Source organism: Pecten maximus, chromosome 13 (genome assembly GCF_902652985.1).
Source record: "Pecten maximus chromosome 13, xPecMax1.1, whole genome shotgun sequence".
NCBI lineage: Eukaryota > Metazoa > Mollusca > Bivalvia > Pectinida > Pectinidae > Pecten > Pecten maximus.
In genome coordinates, this window is record NC_047027.1 from 7,138,588 (window position 1) to 7,159,325 (window position 20,738).

Here is a 20,738-nt window from a genome sequence, read left to right on the forward strand (position 1 = left end):
ACAACAGGGGTCCTCATGTATACATCAGTATCATTACGAGATGGGTGTAACAACAGGGGTCCTCATGTATACATCAGTATCATTACGAGATGGGTGTAACAACAGGGGTCCTCATGTATACATCAGTATCATTACGAGATGGGTGTAACAACAGGGGTCCTCATGTATACATCAGTATCATTACGAGATGGGTGTAACAACAGGGGTCCTCATGTATACATCAGTATCATTACGAGATGGGTGTAACAACAGGAGTCCTCATGTATACATCATTACGAGATGGGTGTAACAACAGGGGTCCTCATGTATACATCAGTATCATTACGAGATGGGTGTAACAACAGGGGTCCTCATGTATACATCAGTATCATTACGAGATGGGTGTAACAACAGGGATCCTCATGTATACATCAGTATCATTACGAGATGGGTGTAACAACAGGGGTCCTCATGTATACATCAGAATCATTACGAGATGGGTGTAACAACAGGAGTCCTCATGTATACATCATTACGAGATGGGTGTAACAACAGGGGTCCTCATGTATACATCATTACGAGATGGGTGTAACAACAGGGGTCCTCATGTATACATCATTACGAGATGGGTGTAACAACAGGGGTCCTCATGTATACATCATTACGAGATGGGTGTAACAACAGGGGTCCTCATGTATACATCATTACGAGATGGGTGTAACAACAGGGGTCCTCATGTATACATCAGTATCATTACGAGATGGGTGTAACAACAGGAGTCCTCATGTATACATCAGTATCATTACGAGATGGGTGTAACAACAGGGGTCCTCATGTATACATCAGTATCATTACGAGATGGGTGTAACAACAGGGGTCCTCATGTATACATCAGTATCATTACGAGATGGGTGTAACAACAGGAGTCCTCATGTATACATCAGTATCATTACGAGATGGGTGTAACAACAGGGGTCCTCATGTATACATCAGTATCATTACGAGATGGGTGTAACAACAGGGGTCCTCATGTATACATCAGTATCATTACGAGATGGGTGTAACAACAGGGGTCCTCATGTATACATCAGTATCATTACGAGATGGGTGTAACAACAGGAGTCCTCATGTATACATCAGTATCATTACGAGATGGGTGTAACAACAGGGGTCCTCATGTATACATCAGTATCATTACGAGATGGGTGTAACAACAGGGGTCCTCATGTATACATCAGTATCATTACGAGATGGGTGTAACAACAGGGGTCCTCATGTATACATCAGTATCATTACGAGATGGGTGTAACAACAGGGGTCCTCATGTATACATCAGTATCATTACGAGATGGGTGTAACAACAGGAGTCCTCATGTATACATCAGTATCATTACGAGATGGGTGTAACAACAGGAGTCCTCATGTATACATCATTACGAGATGGGTGTAACAACAGGGGTCCTCATGTATACATCAGTATCATTACGAGATGGGTGTAACAACAGGGGTCCTCATGTATACATCAGTATCATTACGAGATGGGTGTAACAACAGGGGTCCTCATGTATACATCAGTATCATTACGAGATGGGTGTAACAACAGGGGTCCTCATGTATACATCAGTATCATTACGAGATGGGTGTAACAACAGGGGTCCTCATGTATACATCAGTATCATTACGAGATGGGTGTAACAACAGGGGTCCTCATGTATACATCAGTATCATTACGAGATGGGTGTAACAACAGGGGTCCTCATGTATACATCAGTATCATTACGAGATGGGTGTAACAACAGGGGTCCTCATGTATACATCAGTATCATTACGAGATGGGTGTAACAACAGGGGTCCTCATGTATACATCAGTATCATTACGAGATGGGTGTAACAACAGGGGTCCTCATGTATACATCAGTATCATTACGAGATGGGTGTAACAACAGGGGTCCTCATGTATACATCAGTATCATTACGAGATGGGTGTAACAACAGGGGTCCTCATGTATACATCAGTATCATTACGAGATGGGTGTAACAACAGGGGTCCTCATGTATACATCAGTATCATTACGAGATGGGTGTAACAACAGGGGTCCTCATGTATACATCAGTATCATTACGAGATGGGTGTAACAACAGGGGTCCTCATGTATACATCAGTATCATTACGAGATGGGTGTAACAACAGGAGTCCTCATGTATACATCATTACGAGATGGGTGTAACAACAGGGGTCCTCATGTATACATCAGTATCATTACGAGATGGGTGTAACAACAGGGGTCCTCATGTATACATCATTACGAGATGGGTGTAACAACAGGAGGTCCTCATGTATACATCAGTATCATTACGAGATGGGTGTAACAACAGGGGTCCTCATGTATACATCAGAATCATTACGAGATGGGTGTAACAACAGGGGTCCTCATGTATACATCAGTATCATTACGAGATGGGTGTAACAACAGGGAGTCCTCATGTATACATCACTATCATTACGAGATGGGTGTAACAACAGGGGTCCTCATGTATACATCAGAATCATTACGAGATGTAACAACAGGGGTCCTCATGTATACATCATTACGAGATGGGTGTAACAACAGGAGTCCTCATGTATACATCAGTATCATTACGAGATGGGTGTAACAACAGGGGTCCTCATGTATACATCAGTATCATTACGAGATGGGTGTAACAACAGGGGTCCTCATGTATACATCAGTATCATTACGAGATGGGTGTAACAACAGGGGTCCTCATGTATACATCAGTATCATTACGAGATGGGTGTAACAACAGGAGTCCTCATGTATACATCAGAATCATTACGAGATGGGTGTAACAACAGGGGTCCTCATGTATACATCATTACGAGATGGGTGTAACAACAGGGGTCCTCATGTATACATCATTACGAGATGGGTGTAACAACAGGGGTCCTCATGTATACATCAGTATCATTACGAGATGGGTGTAACAACAGGAGTCCTCAGGTATACATCAGTATCATTACGAGATGGGTGTAACAACAGGGGTCCTCATGTATACATCAGTATCATTACGAGATGGGTGTAACAACAGTGGTCCTCATGTATACATCTGTATCATTACGAGATGGGTGTAACAACAGTGGTCCTCATGTATACATTAGTATCATTACGAGATGGGTGTAACAACAGGGGTCCTCATGTATACATCAGTATCATTACGAGATGGGTGTAACAACAGGAGTCCTCATGTATACATCATTACGAGATGGGTGTAACAACAGGGGTCCTCATGTATACATCAGTATCATTACGAGATGGGTGTAACAACAGGGGTCCTCATGTATACATCAGTATCATTACGAGATGGGTGTAACAACAGGGGTCCTCATGTATACATCAGTATCATTACGAGATGGGTGTAACAACAGGAGTCCTCATGTATACATCAGTATCATTACGAGATGGGTGTAACAACAGGGGTCCTCATGTATACATCAGTATCATTACGAGATGGGTGTAACAACAGGGGTCCTCATGTATACATCAGTATCATTACGAGATGGGTGTAACAACAGGAGTCCTCATGTATACATCATTACGAGATGGGTGTAACAACAGGGGTCCTCATGTATACATCAGTATCATTACGAGATGGGTGTAACAACAGGGGTCCTCATGTATACATCAGTATCATTACGAGATGGGTGTAACAACAGGGGTCCTCATGTATACATCAGTATCATTACGAGATGGGTGTAACAACAGGGGTTGTCATGTATACATCAGTATCATTACGAGATGGGTGTAACAACAGGAGTCCTCATGTATACATCAGTATCATTACGAGATGGGTGTAACAACAGGGGTCCTCATGTATACATCAGTATCATTACGAGATGGGTGTAACAACAGGGGTCCTCATGTATACATCAGTATCATTACGAGATGGGTGTAACAACAGGGGTCCTCATGTATACATCAGTATCATTACGAGATGGGTGTAACAACAGGGGTCCTCATGTATACATCAGTATCATTACGAGATGGGTGTAACAACAGGAGTCCTCATGTATACATCAGTATCATTACGAGATGGGTGTAACAACAGGGGTCCTCATGTATACATCAGTATCATTACGAGATGGGTGTAACAACAGGGGTCCTCATGTATACATCAGTATCATTACGAGATGGGTGTAACAACAGGGGTCCTCATGTATACATCAGTATCATTACGAGATGGGTGTAACAACAGGGGTCCTCATGTATACATCAGTATCATTACGAGATGGGTGTAACAACAGGGGTCCTCATGTATACATCAGTATCATTACGAGATGGGTGTAACAACAGGGTCCTCATGTATACATCATTACGAGATGGGTGTAACAACAGGGGTCCTCATGTATACATCAGTATCATTACGAGATGGGTGTAACAACAGGAGTCCTCATGTATACATCAGTATCATTACGAGATGGGTGTAACAACAGGGGTCCTCATGTATACATCAGTATCATTACGAGATGGGTGTAACAACAGGGGTCCTCATGTATACATCAGTATCATTACGAGATGGGTGTAACAACAGGAGTCCTCATGTATACATCAGTATCATTACGAGATGGGTGTAACAACAGGGGTCCTCATGTATACATCAGTATCATTACGAGATGGGTGTAACAACAGGGGTCCTCATGTATACATCAGTATCATTACGAGATGGGTGTAACAACAGGGGTCCTCATGTATACATCAGTATCATTACGAGATGGGTGTAACAACAGGAGTCCTCATGTATACATCAGTATCATTACGAGATGGGTGTAACAACAGGGGGTCCTCATGTATACATCAGTATCATTACGAGATGGGTGTAACAACAGGAGTCCTCATGTATACATCATTACGAGATGGGTGTAACAACAGGGGTCCTCATGTATACATCAGTATCATTACGAGATGGGTGTAACAACAGGGAGTCCTCATGTATACATCAGTATCATTACGAGATGGGTGTAACAACAGGGGTCCTCATGTATACATCAGTATCATTACGAGATGGGTGTAACAACAGGGGTCCTCATGTATACATCAGTATCATTACGAGATGGGTGTAACAACAGGGGTCCTCATGTATACATCAGTATCATTACGAGATGGGTGTAACAACAGGGGTCCTCATGTATACATCAGTATCATTACGAGATGGGTGTAACAACAGGGGTCCTCATGTATACATCAGTATCATTACGAGATGGGTGTAACAACAGGGGTCCTCATGTATACATCAGTATCATTACGAGATGGGTGTAACAACAGGGGTCCTCATGTATACATCAGTATCATTACGAGATGGGTGTAACAACAGGGGTCCTCATGTATACATCAGTATCATTACGAGATGGGTGTAACAACAGGGGTCCTCATGTATACATCAGTATCATTACGAGATGGGTGTAACAACAGGGGTCCTCATGTATACATCAGTATCATTACGAGATGGGTGTAACAACAGGGGTCCTCATGTATACATCAGTATCATTACGAGATGGGTGTAACAACAGGGGTCCTCATGTATACATCAGTATCATTACGAGATGGGTGTAACAACAGTGGTCCTCATGTATACATCAGTATCATTACGAGATGGGTGTAACAACAGGAGTCCTCATGTATACATCATTACGAGATGGGTGTAACAACAGAGGTCCTCATGTATACATCAGAATCATTACGAGATGGGTGTAACAACAGGGGTCCTGATGTATACATCATTACGAGATGGGTGTAACAACAGGAGGTCCTCATGTATACATCAGAATCATTACGAGATGGGTGTAACAACAGGGGTCCTCATGTATACATCAGAATCATTACGAGATGGGTGTAACAACAGGGGTCCTCATGTATACATCAGTATCATTACGAGATGGGTGTAACAACAGGGGTCCTCATGTATACATCAGTATCATTACGAGATGGGTGTAACAACAGGGGTCCTCATGTATACATCAGTATCATTACGAGATGGGTGTAACAACAGGGGTCCTCATGTATACATCAGATCATTACGAGATGGGTGTAACAACAGGAGTCCTCATGTATACATCAGTATCATTACGAGATGGGTGTAACAACAGGGGTCCTCATGTATACATCAGTATCATTACGAGATGGGTGTAACAACAGGGGTCCTCATGTATACATCAGTATCATTACGAGATGGGTGTAACAACAGGGGTCCTCATGTATACATCAGTATCATTACGAGATGGGTGTAACAACAGGGGTCCTCATGTATACATCAGTATCATTACGAGATGGGTGTAACAACAGGGGTCCTCATGTATACATCAGTATCATTACGAGATGGGTGTAACAACAGGGGTCCTCATGTATACATCAGTATCATTACGAGATGGGTGTAACAACAGGGGTCCTCATGTATACATCAGTATCATTACGAGATGGGTGTAACAACAGGGGTCCTCATGTATACATCAGTATCATTACGAGATGGGTGTAACAACAGGGGTCCTCATGTATACATCAGTATCATTACGAGATGGGTGTAACAACAGGGGTCCTCATGTATACATCAGTATCATTACGAGATGGGTGTAACAACAGGGGTCCTCATGTATACATCAGTATCATTACGAGATGGGTGTAACAACAGGGGTCCTCATGTATACATCAGTATCATTACGAGATGGGTGTAACAACAGGGGTCCTCATGTATACATCAGTATCATTACGAGATGGGTGTAACAACAGGGGTCCTCATGTATACATCAGTATCATTACGAGATGGGTGTAACAACAGGGGTCCTCATGTATACATCAGTATCATTACGAGATGGGTGTAACAACAGGAGTCCTCATGTATACATATCATTACGAGATGGGTGTAACAACAGGGGTCCTCATGTATACATCAGTATCATTACGAGATGGGTGTAACAACAGGGGTCCTCATGTATACATCAGTATCATTACGAGATGGGTGTAACAACAGGAGTCCTCATGTATACATCATATCATACGAGATGGGTGTAACAACAGGGGTCCTCATGTATACATCAGTATCATTACGAGATGGGTGTAACAACAGGGGTCCTCATGTATACATCAGTATCATTACGAGATGGGTGTAACAACAGGGGTCCTCATGTATACATCAGTATCATTACGAGATGGGTGTAACAACAGGGGTCCTCATGTATACATCAGTATCATTACGAGATGGGTGTAACAACAGGAGTCCTCATGTATACATCAGTATCATTACGAGATGGGTGTAACAACAGGGGTCCTCATGTATACATCAGTATCATTACGAGATGGGTGTAACAACAGGGGTCTTCATGTATACATCAGTATCATTACGAGATGGGTGTAACAACAGGGGTCCTCATGTATACATCAGTATCATTACGAGATGGGTGTAACAACAGGGGTCCTCATGTATACATCAGTATCATTACGAGATGGGTGTAACAACAGGGGTCCTCATGTATACATCAGTATCATTACGAGATGGGTGTAACAACAGGGGTCCTCATGTATACATCAGTATCATTACGAGATGGGTGTAACAACAGGGGTCCTCATGTATACATCAGTATCATTACGAGATGGGTGTAACAACAGGGGTCCTCATGTATACATCATTACGAGATGGGTGTAACAACAGGGGTCCTCATGTATACATCAGTATCATTACGAGATGGGTGTAACAACAGGGGTCCTCATGTATACATCAGTATCATTACGAGATGGGTGTAACAACAGGGAGTCCTCATGTATACATCAGTATCATTACGAGATGGGTGTAACAACAGGGGTCCTCATGTATACATCAGTATCATTACGAGATGGGTGTAACAACAGGGGTCCTCATGTATACATCATTACGAGATGGGTGTAACAACAGGAGTCCTCATGTATACATCATTACGAGATGGGTGTAACAACAGGGGTCCTCATGTATACATCAGTATCATTACGAGATGGGTGTAACAACAGGGGTCCTCATGTATACATCAGTATCATTACGAGATGGGTGTAACAACAGGGTCCTCATGTATACATCAGTATCATTACGAGATGGGTGTAACAACAGGGGTCCTCATGTATACATCAGTATCATTACGAGATGGGTGTAACAACAGGGGTCCTCATGTATACATCAGTATCATTACGAGATGGGTGTAACAACAGGGGTCCTCATGTATACATCAGTATCATTACGAGATGGGTGTAACAACAGGGGTCCTCATGTATACATCAGTATCATTACGAGATGGGTGTAACAACAGGGTCCTCATGTATACATCAGTATCATTACGAGATGGGTGTAACAACAGGGGTCCTCATGTATACATCAGTATCATTACGAGATGGGTGTAACAACAGGGGTCCTCATGTATACATCAGTATCATTACGAGATGGGTGTAACAACAGGGGTCCTCATGTATACATCAGTATCATTACGAGATGGGTGTAACAACAGGGATCCTCATGTATACATCATTACGAGATGGGTGTAACAACAGGGGTCCTCATGTATACATCAGTATCATTACGAGATGGGTGTAACAACAGGGGGTCCTCATGTATACATCAGTATCATTACGAGATGGGTGTAACGACAGAGGTCCTCATGTATACATCAGTATCATTACGAGATGGGTGTAACAACAGGAGTCTTCATGTATACATCAGTATCATTACGAGATGGGTGTAACAACAGGGGTCCTCATGTATACATCAGTATCATTACGAGATGGGTGTAACAACAGGAGTCTTCATGTATACATCAGTATCATTACGAGATGGGTGTAACAACAGGAGTCCTCATGTATACATCAGTATCATTACGAGATGGGTTGTGCTACATATCAAATAATATAGTTTCGTGTGTATAACAGTATGTTTATATTGACAGTAGTGCTAAGTTTGTTTGTGTTAAGTGTTGAATTAGATGTTGAATGAGATGTTGAGTGAGATATTGTCGAGCATTAGTTGATTCTATCATCCTTACAGGTGTGGTCGGTTTCTCCGCTTGGTTCCCTAACATCAACATGGTAAGTTGTGTATTTACCTTTATGTAATAATAACCAAACTAACTGAGCATAAAACACTCATATAAACTGGCTAAACCAGTTGATGACAAAACGAGTTAACAGCTAACTAGGAGATTGTTTTGCAATATAATGCATATGTCATCAATGATTGGATGATTAGTTGTGTTGCAATGGTAACACCCGTCACCTTGGCAACGGTGGTTCCTTTCCCGATCGAGCATATATGTGGATCACCTGCCCGACCATGCAAGTTTTCTCTGGGTACTCCATTTTCCTTCCACCGAATGACTTGTCTGGTGCTTCCATAGCTTTCATAGTTTAGTATTTAAATATAATGTGAATGTTTTAATAATCGTGCTTATAAGACACACGGATGTCATGTTACTACATGACGTATAGATGTAGGTATAATGAATTATTTATCACGTGACTGGGGTGTTCTACAATGTCATTAGGTCATGTCTTAAACAGTGTCAGACACGTGTGTAGCAATCAGTATTCAAATTGATCCAATTCATTAGTACAACAAACTTTAAAGATTAAACAATGTTAAATAAATATGTATATGATGCCACGCAATTAAGGAAAAACAGAATATAATGTCATTTGTTAACGGAGTTGTCCATTCCCTATAGATATAGCATTGTTATATTGCAGTGGCAGCCAATGCATTACAATGTATATGCTATATATTTCAATTTCTCCTCAAGTTAGACTCAATGAAACTACCAATTTACATGTAATCTGTTTCATTTGTCCATGAATTTGACCAGATTAACATCATTCAGCCGCCCACCCTCCTCTGTCCGATCTGTAGGCATAACGCATATAGTACATACATCAGGCCGATGGGGTGAAACTATTTCATGGGCTTAATTTGCAGGAATAGTTCCGAGTCAGAAATATATACATGTGAGATTATCAGGGATTTGGATGAAGTGAATGGGACTGTTATCTTAGATCTACATAATAGGCATCATGGAGCCTCCATTGGAGGCCTGCATTAAGGTTCTGAAAATATAAATGAAATTTTCAACAAATGTCTAATTCCCGCTTATGAATGATGCCTGATTTTGTATAGGCCTATATTCAGAATTAGCTCATAATGCATTAAATTTGCCATTTATAATCAAATCAAATTCGTAATCATCACGGTCCGATTCTATCCTGATCCTGTAAATCGTCCGAGTGGACAGTGGACTGGGAATCATTCGTGTCAAGGCCCTGTGTGTCAGGCAGTCGAAATAACGCCTCCATTTGAATAAATGTATACAAGGAAGTTCAACCGATCAAAAAGAACTATCAGTAAACAGTAAAACAGAACCTCTTCAATACATTAAGAAACATGCGTGTTAGTTGAAATGTAAGGATTGAACGTTGTTTTGGTCGATCTCATGGGGTGATGGATTGAGTTGCTCTCGAGACAAATTCAACATGAACTTCATTACATTTGTCTTAAGAGCAACTCATATGTGATCAAAATAGAAAGAAATACTCGTGGTAATAATCAACAGAACTAGTGTATCTTCGACAGATACTCGGCCTAGCAACATATGTATATAATGCACTGTGCTCATCATATAAGATATATTCACAAGAGACAAGCCAATTCTACCCGTGCCCTGCCCTTACCTCAAACTCCTGACATACCGCACTATTTTAAGATGCCTAAAAGCACTATCTCAATCTTATAATCATACAGACAACAAATATAACCGATCTGGAAAACTATCTGTGTATATCAGAGCAATAGCCTTCCTTATTTCTATAATCCAGTAATAAACATGGCAACTTTGTCATATAAACCATCTTCTTCGTTTGTTCTATTCCACAGGAAACGAACCTCAAAGGAGATGACAATAACAAAACAACAACAGAGAAAGTCCAAACCTCCTCAGAAATGACCAGCACTACTTGGAAACGAATATGGCCGTCAGTTACTGAACAGCGTATCTCTCCCTTTACAAATACCTTTCCCACCAAAGCAAACGAAGCAACAAGAGCACCGCCCACATTCAAAGAGCGCCTAACAAACATGGAAAAGGTGTATACGTCTAAGGCATCAATTACCATGAAAACTAATAAGGTAACCACGCCTACTTATACACCGACCACGCCTACTGATACATCGCCCACGCCCACGTCCACTGGTACTCAGACCACGCCCAATGATGTACCCACCATGTCCACAGACGAAATAACCACGCCCACTGATACACCGACCACACCAAGTGAATCGCCTACCAACGAGCTATCTAATAGTTCATCAACTCCAAACCCATCTGATTGGAATGCTTCGTCAATTGAAACTTCACATGTTAACAGTATCACCACAACCGTCGATAATCTGCCCGTTGACGATCAGACCACGCCCACTCACATGACCACGCCCACTGACAAGGCCATGTTTTACTAATGATCTTAGTACACCGATTGATACCATGGCAACGCGTATCTCTCGATGTCAAGATTCCGTTAAGTATTTTGAAAACATGACATGTTCAATAGGTCATCTGGTTTGTTACAACGTACCCACTGGACTGGATCTCGTGAAATTCCGTACGGAAAGGATCGATCCAAAAACAACATCGAAGTACCGACGAACTCTGACGTCTGCTCAGGATGACAGACTGTCAGTTGTAATAACAGGATCGGTGGGCGGGGCCATCATGGTAGGCTTGTTCGTTGGGGTTGTGGCTTTGGATGCAGGCAATCTTGTCCAAATGTTTAAGGGTGCCGTACGGATAGTCCGACATCGTCCACTGTCACGTGACTTTTTGAGGCGAACCAATAGAGTCTCTGACAGTTGTGAGTAGTGGAGTGATAACACCTCGGGTTTCGAGGTCACGTGAATTTTTATGTGTGGTTATAGTTGTATAAAGACTACATACTGCCGAAAACTACACTACAGTGTACACGAATCCATTATGGTTAAGTTGATGTATAGTTGGTGTAATTTGGTTTAGCTGACTGAATTAGAAATGATCCTGGGTTAGTCTTGTGAGTAGTAGTAGATACGTAAACACATTAAACATGGACAAAGATTTATAACACATTAAACACTGACAAAGATTTATAACACATTAAACATTGACAATGATTTATAACACATTAAACATGGACAAAGATTTATAACACATTAAACACTGACAAAGATTTATAACACATTAAACATGGACAAAGATTTATAACACATTAAACATGGACAAAGATTTATAACACATTAAACATTGACAAAGATTTATAACACATTAAACATTGACAAAGATTTATAACACATTAAACATGGACACAGATTTATAACACATTAAACACTGACAAAGATTTATAACACATTAAACATTGACAATGATTTATAACACATTAAACATGGACAAAGATTTATAACACATTAAACACTGACAAAGATTTATAACACATTAAACATTGACAATGATTTATAACACATTAAACATGGACAAAGATTTATAACACATTAAACACTGACAAAGATTTATAACACATTAAACATGGACAAAGATTTATAACACATTAAACATGGACAAAGATTTATAACACATTAAACATTGACAAAGATTTATAACACATTAAACATTGACAAAGATTTATAACACATTAAACATGGACACAGATTTATAACACATTAAACACTGACAAAGATTTATAACACATTAAACATGGACAAAGATTTATAACACATTAAACATGGACAAAGATTTATAACACATTAAACATTGACAAAGATTTATAACACATTAAACAGTGACAAGGATTTATAACACATTAAACATGGACACAGATTTATAACACATTAGACATTGACACAGATTTATAAAACATTAAACATTGACAAAGATTTGTAACACATTAAACATTAAACATTGATAAAGATTTGTAACACATTAAACATTGACAAAGATTTATAACACATTACACACGGACACAGATTTATAACACATTAAACATGGACACAGATTTATAACACATTAAACACTGACAAAGATTTATAACACATTAAACATTGACAAAGATTTATAACACATTACACACGGACACAGATTTATAACACATTAAACATGGACACAGATTTATAACACATTACACATTGACAAGGATTTATAACACATTAAACATGGACACAGATTTATAACACATTAAACATGGACACAGATTTGTAACACATTAAACATTGACAAAGATTTTTAATTTAATTTTGCTTGTAACAAGCATTTTCATTGGCTCAAAAAGGTATGTTATCATCTCATAACATAAAAAAAATAAAAGGAACTACTTTCAGTTATACCGGAAGTTGACTGTGACGTCAGCGGAGTAATCGTTGTTCACGGGATTTTGTATTTATCTATGTGTTTTTAAATATCTGGAGCAAAATAAACATGTTAAACTGAATGAAAATGTTTCTTATCGTTGTTAATTAAATTATAAGAGTTAACTGTAATATTATTTTAACGTTATTGAGCAATAAAACAAAAAACTGGGGTGTACTCTTTTCATAAACCTCTTCGCGGTTTATTCAGAGTACACCCCAGTTTTTTGTGTTATTGCTCAATAACGTAAAAAAAATATTACAGTTGACCCTTAAATAACACATTAAACATGGACAAAGAATTATAACAAATTAAACATTGACAAAGATTTATAACACATTAAACATTGACAAAGATTTATAACACATTAAACATTGACAAAGATTTATAACACATTAAACAGTGACAAAGATTTATGACACATTAAACATTGACAAAGATTTATAACACATTAAACATTGACAAAGATTTATAACACATTAAACATTGACAAAGATTTATAACACATTAAACATTGACAAAGATTTATAACACATTAAACATTGACAGGATTTATAACACATTAAACATTGACAAAGATTTATAACACATTAAACATTGACACAGATTTATAACACATTAAACATTGACAAGGATTTATAACACATTAAACATCGACAAAGATTTATAACACATTAAACAGTGACAAAGATTTATAACACATTAAACATTGACAAAGATTTATAACTCATTAAACATTGACAAAGATTTATAACACATTAAACATTGACAAAGATTTATAACACATTAAACATTGACAAAGATTTTTAAAACATTAAACAGTGACAAAGATTTATAACTCATTAAACATTGACAAAGATTTATAACACATTAAACATTGACAAAGATTTATAAAACATTAAACAGTGACAAAGATTTATAACTCATTAAACATTGACAAAGATTTATAACACATTAAACATGGACACAGATTTATAACACATTACACATTGACAAAGATTTATAAAACATTAAACAGTGACAAAGATTTATAACACATTAAACAGTGACAAAGATTTATAACACATTAAACAGTGACAAAGATTTAGAACACATTAAACAGTGACAAAGATGTATAACACATTAAACACTGACAAAGATTTATAACACATTAAACATTAACAAAGATTTATAACACATTAAACATTGACAAAGATTTATAACACATTAAACAGTGACAAGGATTTATAACACATTAAACACTGACAAAGATTTATAACACATTAAACATTGACACAGATTTGTAACACATTAAACATTGACAAAGATTTGTAACACATTAAACATGGACACAGATTTATAACACATTAAACATGGACAAAGATTTATAACACATTAAACATTAAACATTGACACAGATTTATAACACCTTAAACATTGACAAAGATTTATAACACATTAAACATTGACAAAGATTTATAACACATTAAACATTAAATATTGACAAAAATTTAAAGCACATTAAACATTGACAACGATTTATAACACATTAAACATGGACACAGATTTGTAACACATTAAACATTGACAAAGATTTATAGCACATTAAACATGGACACAGATTTATAACACATTAAACACTGACAAAGATTTATAAAACATTAAACAGTGACAAAGATTTATAACACATTAAACATTAAATATTGACAAAGATTTGTAACACATTAAACATTGACAAAGATTTATAACACATTAAACACTGACAAAGATTTATAACACATTAAACATGGACACAGATTTATAACACATTAAACACTGACAAAGATTTATAACACATTACACATTGACAAAGATTTATAACACCTTAAACATTGACAAAGATTTATAACTCATTAAACATTGACAAAGATTTATAACACATTAAACATGGACACAGATTTATAACACATTACACATTGACAAAGATTTATAAAACATTAAACAGTGACAAAGATTTATAACACATTAAACAGTGACAAAGATTTATAACACATTAAACAGTGACAAAGATTTAGAACACATTAAACAGTGACAAAGATGTATAACACATTAAACATTGACAAAGATTTATAACACATTAAACATTGACAAAGATTTATAACACATTAAACATTGACAAAGATTTATAACACATTAAACATTAAATATTGACAAAAATTTAAAGCACATTAAACATTGACAACGATTTGTAACACATTAAACATGGACACAGATTTGTAACACATTAAACAGTGACAAAGATTTATAACTCATTAAACATTGACAAAGATTTATAACACATTAAACATGGACACAGATTTATAACACATTACACATTGACAAAGATTTTTAAAACATTAAACAGTGACAAAGATTTATGACACATTAAACATTGACACAGATTTGTAACACATTAAACATTGACAAAGATTTGTAACACATTAAACATTGACACAGATTTATAACACATTAAACATTGACACAGATTTATAACACATTAAACACTGACAAAGATTTATAACACATTAAACATGGACACAGATTTATAACACATTAAACACTGACAAAGATTTATAACACATTAAACATGGACACAGATTTATAACACATTAAACATTGACAAAGATTTATAACACATTACACATGGACAAAGATTTATAACACATTACACATTGACAAAGATTTATAACACATTAAACACAGAAAATGTCGACTTGTAAATAATTGATGTTAAGATGTATATCGTAATGGATTTCTTTTTTTCAGCAAAATATTCTTAACATTCTGAACAAAACGAAATCGATGAAATTACTTCAAACATAAACTCTCATCAAATGGAGTACCTGGGTACTATTTCGATCACATTATATTATTAATCGGTAAAATAAATACCAACCTACTCGTCTTCGGTGTTATCATTTCCCAACATAATCAGTCAGGATCTGATGAAGGTATTTCATGGCTGGGGACCTGTCTTGGTCGTTTAACATTGTGATGACGCGTTTACTTCAATCATCTTAGTGACAAACTGAAATTAAAGAGGTCATGTTTTCATGGAGGTCTCAACTGTGAAAATGTCAAAGCCAAAAGATTGAATTTTACAATATATCTCAATATTTAGAAGAAATATTTCTGTTTATGTCACTTGAAGAAAATAAAAATGATATTCAAGAGAAAAAAAGACACCAATTGTTTTTGTAAATAACCTAGGCATTTTTTCTCAGTCGCTTTCCATTGCTGTTGGTGGTTAATAAAAAAAAAACATGACAATTTAAACACTTAGATCTATCTAAAGAATAATGAAGTTCGAAGTTCACCTGACATCGATAGGAGTCCAATAAAGTTAATCCTGTTAATCCCATCCAGGTTACAGTTGATAGTGAATATGCATCATTCAACAAAACGTTAACGGAACCACAGTCTCTTCTATCACAGTGCTGTAAGTAACACGACATTTACCAATAACCATCCGGGACTGTACCTTCTTAAATTCATAAATATTCATGTTTGAACCAAAACGAGGCTAAGTGAGCAACAGCGTCCCTACTAATATACACGTACAGCAATGACGTCATCATACAGTGGAAGACACTTAATTTGATTTAATTCTTCACTTACCTTTTCTTTTGTTGAAAAGTGTGTGCAAGCACAAAAATAAATCCTCTGGACAGAAGTTATGAATAAGGGACTGAAGTATTTCAAGAAAGTATATATATATATATATATATATACAACTGTCTTGGTGTTTCCTGGACAAATATGTTTCACCCTAGCATGGTACAGTAGATCCTGTGACGGATTATTACAGAGCTTTATATAACTATATAGTGAATGATGTGATCACAAAGACAATACCAAGGATACGTATCAATAGGAATATCACTGACTGTAGTTTTATTTTGTAAATAATATTTCACAGCTTACAGCTTGCCACTTAATATTCTTCTCGGCCCATTAAACGGCGCATGCGTACAACTATTTTCAACTTCTTCACGGTGAAACACGTTTGAACAAAGTAACCCTAATACAGAAGCGACGAGAATAGGTAGGTGAATTGTTTAATCAAATAAATGTACATGTACTCGGTTCTAGTGTGCCTTTGTAACCTGTGTGGAGTTGAGAGTTCCTAATTCATGCTGATGAAGACCTCTGTCATCTCCTGTGTATGTTTGTATCCATGCACCAAGTGCAATAATAACTACACTTATGATAACAGTAGGCGTGCTGTAACATATGGACTGGTGGACTCAGCCTTCAAAATGTTTATATTTAACCATAAAACCTTTTATTATATGATTGGTATGTAACACAATCACTCATTGGTCCTAATGAGATCACATGACATTAAACATTTCCTTGAAAAGACCTCATGGAATCAACGAGGAGTCAATATAATGTTTTGTCGGGTCCGTGGGATCATATATTGACTCCTATTAAGAATAGAAATTATGTAATCTGTACTGAGATTTATATTAGCAGAGGTTAATATAACATTCCACAGACCTTGCGAAACAGTATATTGACCTCCCGGTGATGTGATGAGGTATCTTAAAGGAACTTTCTTAGTTTTCTGCTTTTGTTTTTGAAGACCATGCCTAGAACCCGTAACAAAGTGCGCTCCAAAACACAGCCGTATGTATCAAGTCCGGACAAAATTACTCCGAGGAACAATGACTCCACGGATGGCTACAAAGGAACAAGGCAGACGAGGCCGAGACGTACTGCAGGAGACTTTCCACTATCTGAAGGAACAAGGCCGAGGAGGCCGAGACGTACTGCAGGAGACTTTCCACTATCTGAAGGAACAGCAGAAAAAGAGAAAAAAGCTCTGCATTCTGATCAACTGGCACCTGGGGAAATAATAGACCATAACGCCAAGCTCCTACACCAAGCAACAGGTATTATAAGCACATTTTAGGGACCAGGTAACTTGCAGTGGTGAACCAAAAATATTTTAAAAGGTAGAAAACTCGGTTTTGTTTGTGATCACTTCAGGCTATATCAAGGCGAGATAGCGATATACATTCATGCATGTACTTAATTATCAAGTGTGTTTTTACAGTGTTATCACACTGAAATATTATAGTCTAATGGGATACTCTCCCGATTATACTCAGTATGTAAGTATCATTTTGATTAGATTTCTCTCGTCGACTGTGAGAATACTAAGGCCAAAATTGAGGAACGAGGCGAATCAATAAAACTCGGATTTATTTTGGACAAGGTAGGGCATTTATTATTAAGCAGTATTAAGTAGCAAGTACTAAGTAGACATGGTAACATATATACATGGCGCTTTTAAAAACTCAAATTATTCATGAAACGTTTGATAAATGAGTTTAAAATCAAATATTTTCCGTGCCAGGAGTGGATGTGAGAAGCGTGACGTTTGTCACTGGTCTGTACGACATTGGGCGTGCCGACTGGAAACACTACACGAGGAATATGACTGATTATCTCACGTATTTTTCACATTTGCTGACACTAAAAGTGATGTTGTACGTGTTTTGTGAGGGTGAGGTAGCCGAGTTTGTCAGACAGAACAGAAACAGTGAAGACACAGTCATACATGAGGTTCCCTTTAAAGACGTAGAGTGTTACAAGTTTAGACAGTCCATACAAAGAGTAATGCGTAGCAAGACGTTCCGAAAGAACAATACATTACTAAACCATCCGGAATGTTTCTCCGCAGACTATGTTATCATAACGAATAGCAAAGTGTCTTTTCTCAAAACTGCTACAGAACGCAATCCGTTCGGAACCTCTCATTTTGTTTGGATAGACGCTGGTTACGGTCACGGAACTGGGATCTACCCAGAAAATGGCAAATGGTTACCAGCTAAACTACTCGGAATGCATAGGAAAATTACCTTCATACAGCTCAGAGATATAGCAGCAGACGACGACAGTGATTTACATAAAGGAAAAGAACCTGTTTTAAATGGTGGGTTCTTTGGAGGCGACAAATGGGCGATTGAGGAATATTATCGTACATACCGGGACGTTTTCTGCGCATGCCTGAACAAGAATGTCGTTGACGATGACCAGAGTATCGCTCTTTACACGTACTTCCGGTATCCATCTTTATTTGAATTCGTCCGAGGAGATTGGTACGATGCAATAAAACTTTATTCTTGAAATGTGATCATCAGCATCATCTGTGGGAGACCAGTACCATGTGATTTGGTATATTAATGTATCAAACCCATTGAAAGTTTAGATAAAGACATACGAGGAATGATTGATATGTTGTGAGCCTCGTATTGAAGGAGGTACTCAAGGATGTTCTTTTTAAGTCCTACTATTTTTTTACTATATAGGCCCGTCTACTCAAGGACTGGTCTCATTTGGTTAGTTTATATCGACGAGGTAGCACTCTAAAATAAACAAGACAAGATCGGTTATGGTTAAGGTTTGGGTGAAAGAGTCTGTCATTGCCATGGCTACTATTAAAGATTGTGGCTTTAAATTGATTGGGCATCCGCCTTATTTACCTGAGCTCGCTCCATCAGACTTTCATCTATTTCCAAAACTGAAAACAGCTATTTCAGGCACCCTAACCCTAACTCTAACATGCAGCGGGTGACTTTCTGAACAGACAATAAAAGGAGTTCTATAAAACTAGTAAAAGTGTATAGATACTGAAGGGGATTATTTTGAAAAGCAATACGAGGTTCAAAACTTACCAATCAGCCCTCAGGGGAATCCTCTTAAAATACAGACACATGTGACATACACCGAAAACATATAACGTGACTGATAGATTGACTTGCGGATTTCTATTTTTGATATCTAAAGCTTGTAAGTGGGATTTCAGTTCAATATGGCTAAAATATCAAATGCAAACATAAAGTAATGTACCTTTGTTTAGAATCCTTAAATATCAAGGCATACTATTCTTTTGTCGTGTTACAATGATTTAAAAATGAGAAAATGGGCTGTTAGTGGACGATGCATCGATTGTGAAGCGGTAATAACTATACTCCTCTGTATATTTTAGAGCGGTTTTGTAACACGCAATCTGATTGGTCGACAGCTCTCTGTTATCAGTGTCGACCAATCAAACTCCCCTGTTTTAAAACCGTTCTCAGATAGCCTACTGCCGTTCCACAGTTGACGCATCGTCCGATATTCAAGTGTTACACCTCGTTGATATAGTAAGAGTAAGAATGTTTCTCTATAAATACTTCCCAGATGCAGACTCCAGTGAGAATATCTGCGTTGCTTGAATAACAGCGAGGACACCAACAACTGTCTAAATAGGTATGCACTACAATAATACATGTTAGAAACAGCAGTAGACATTCAGCAATACCGATATAAAGATCAATGAAAATCATAGAAC

At 37.6% G+C, this 20,738-nt stretch overlaps 2 protein-coding genes across 2 annotated transcripts; both read left to right on the forward strand.

Annotated features, from left to right (window-relative positions):
- The first annotated feature begins 10,049 nt into the window (after positions 1-10,049).
- LOC117340387 (cell wall protein DAN4-like) lies at positions 10,050-11,487 on the forward strand. The gene is made up of 2 exons (XM_033902149.1): positions 10,050-10,079; positions 10,906-11,487. Exons 1-2 carry the CDS (start codon positions 10,050-10,052, stop codon positions 11,485-11,487), a joined length of 612 nt encoding a protein of 203 aa, XP_033758040.1.
- A 7,058-nt stretch (positions 11,488-18,545) lies between these two features.
- On the forward strand, positions 18,546-19,533 carry LOC117341260 (protein HtrL-like). Its single transcript, XM_033903109.1, has one exon. The coding sequence runs from the start codon at positions 18,839-18,841 to the stop codon at positions 19,529-19,531; it is 693 nt and encodes a 230-aa protein (XP_033759000.1). The 5' UTR covers positions 18,546-18,838; the 3' UTR covers positions 19,532-19,533.
- Positions 19,534-20,738: the final 1,205 nt, after the last annotated feature.

Excerpts from the sequence above, each read along its gene's own strand:
- LOC117341260 (XM_033903109.1), top strand. The coding sequence starts at position 18,839 with ATGACTGATTATCTCACGTATTTTTCACATTTGCTGACACTAAAAGTG.
- LOC117340387 (XM_033902149.1), top strand. The coding sequence starts at position 10,050 with ATGGAGCCTCCATTGGAGGCCTGCATTAAG. Across the intron at positions 10,080-10,905 it reads CATTGGAGGCCTGCATTAAG|GAAACGAACCTCAAAGGAGA; the intron begins GTTCTGAAAATA and ends TCTATTCCACAG.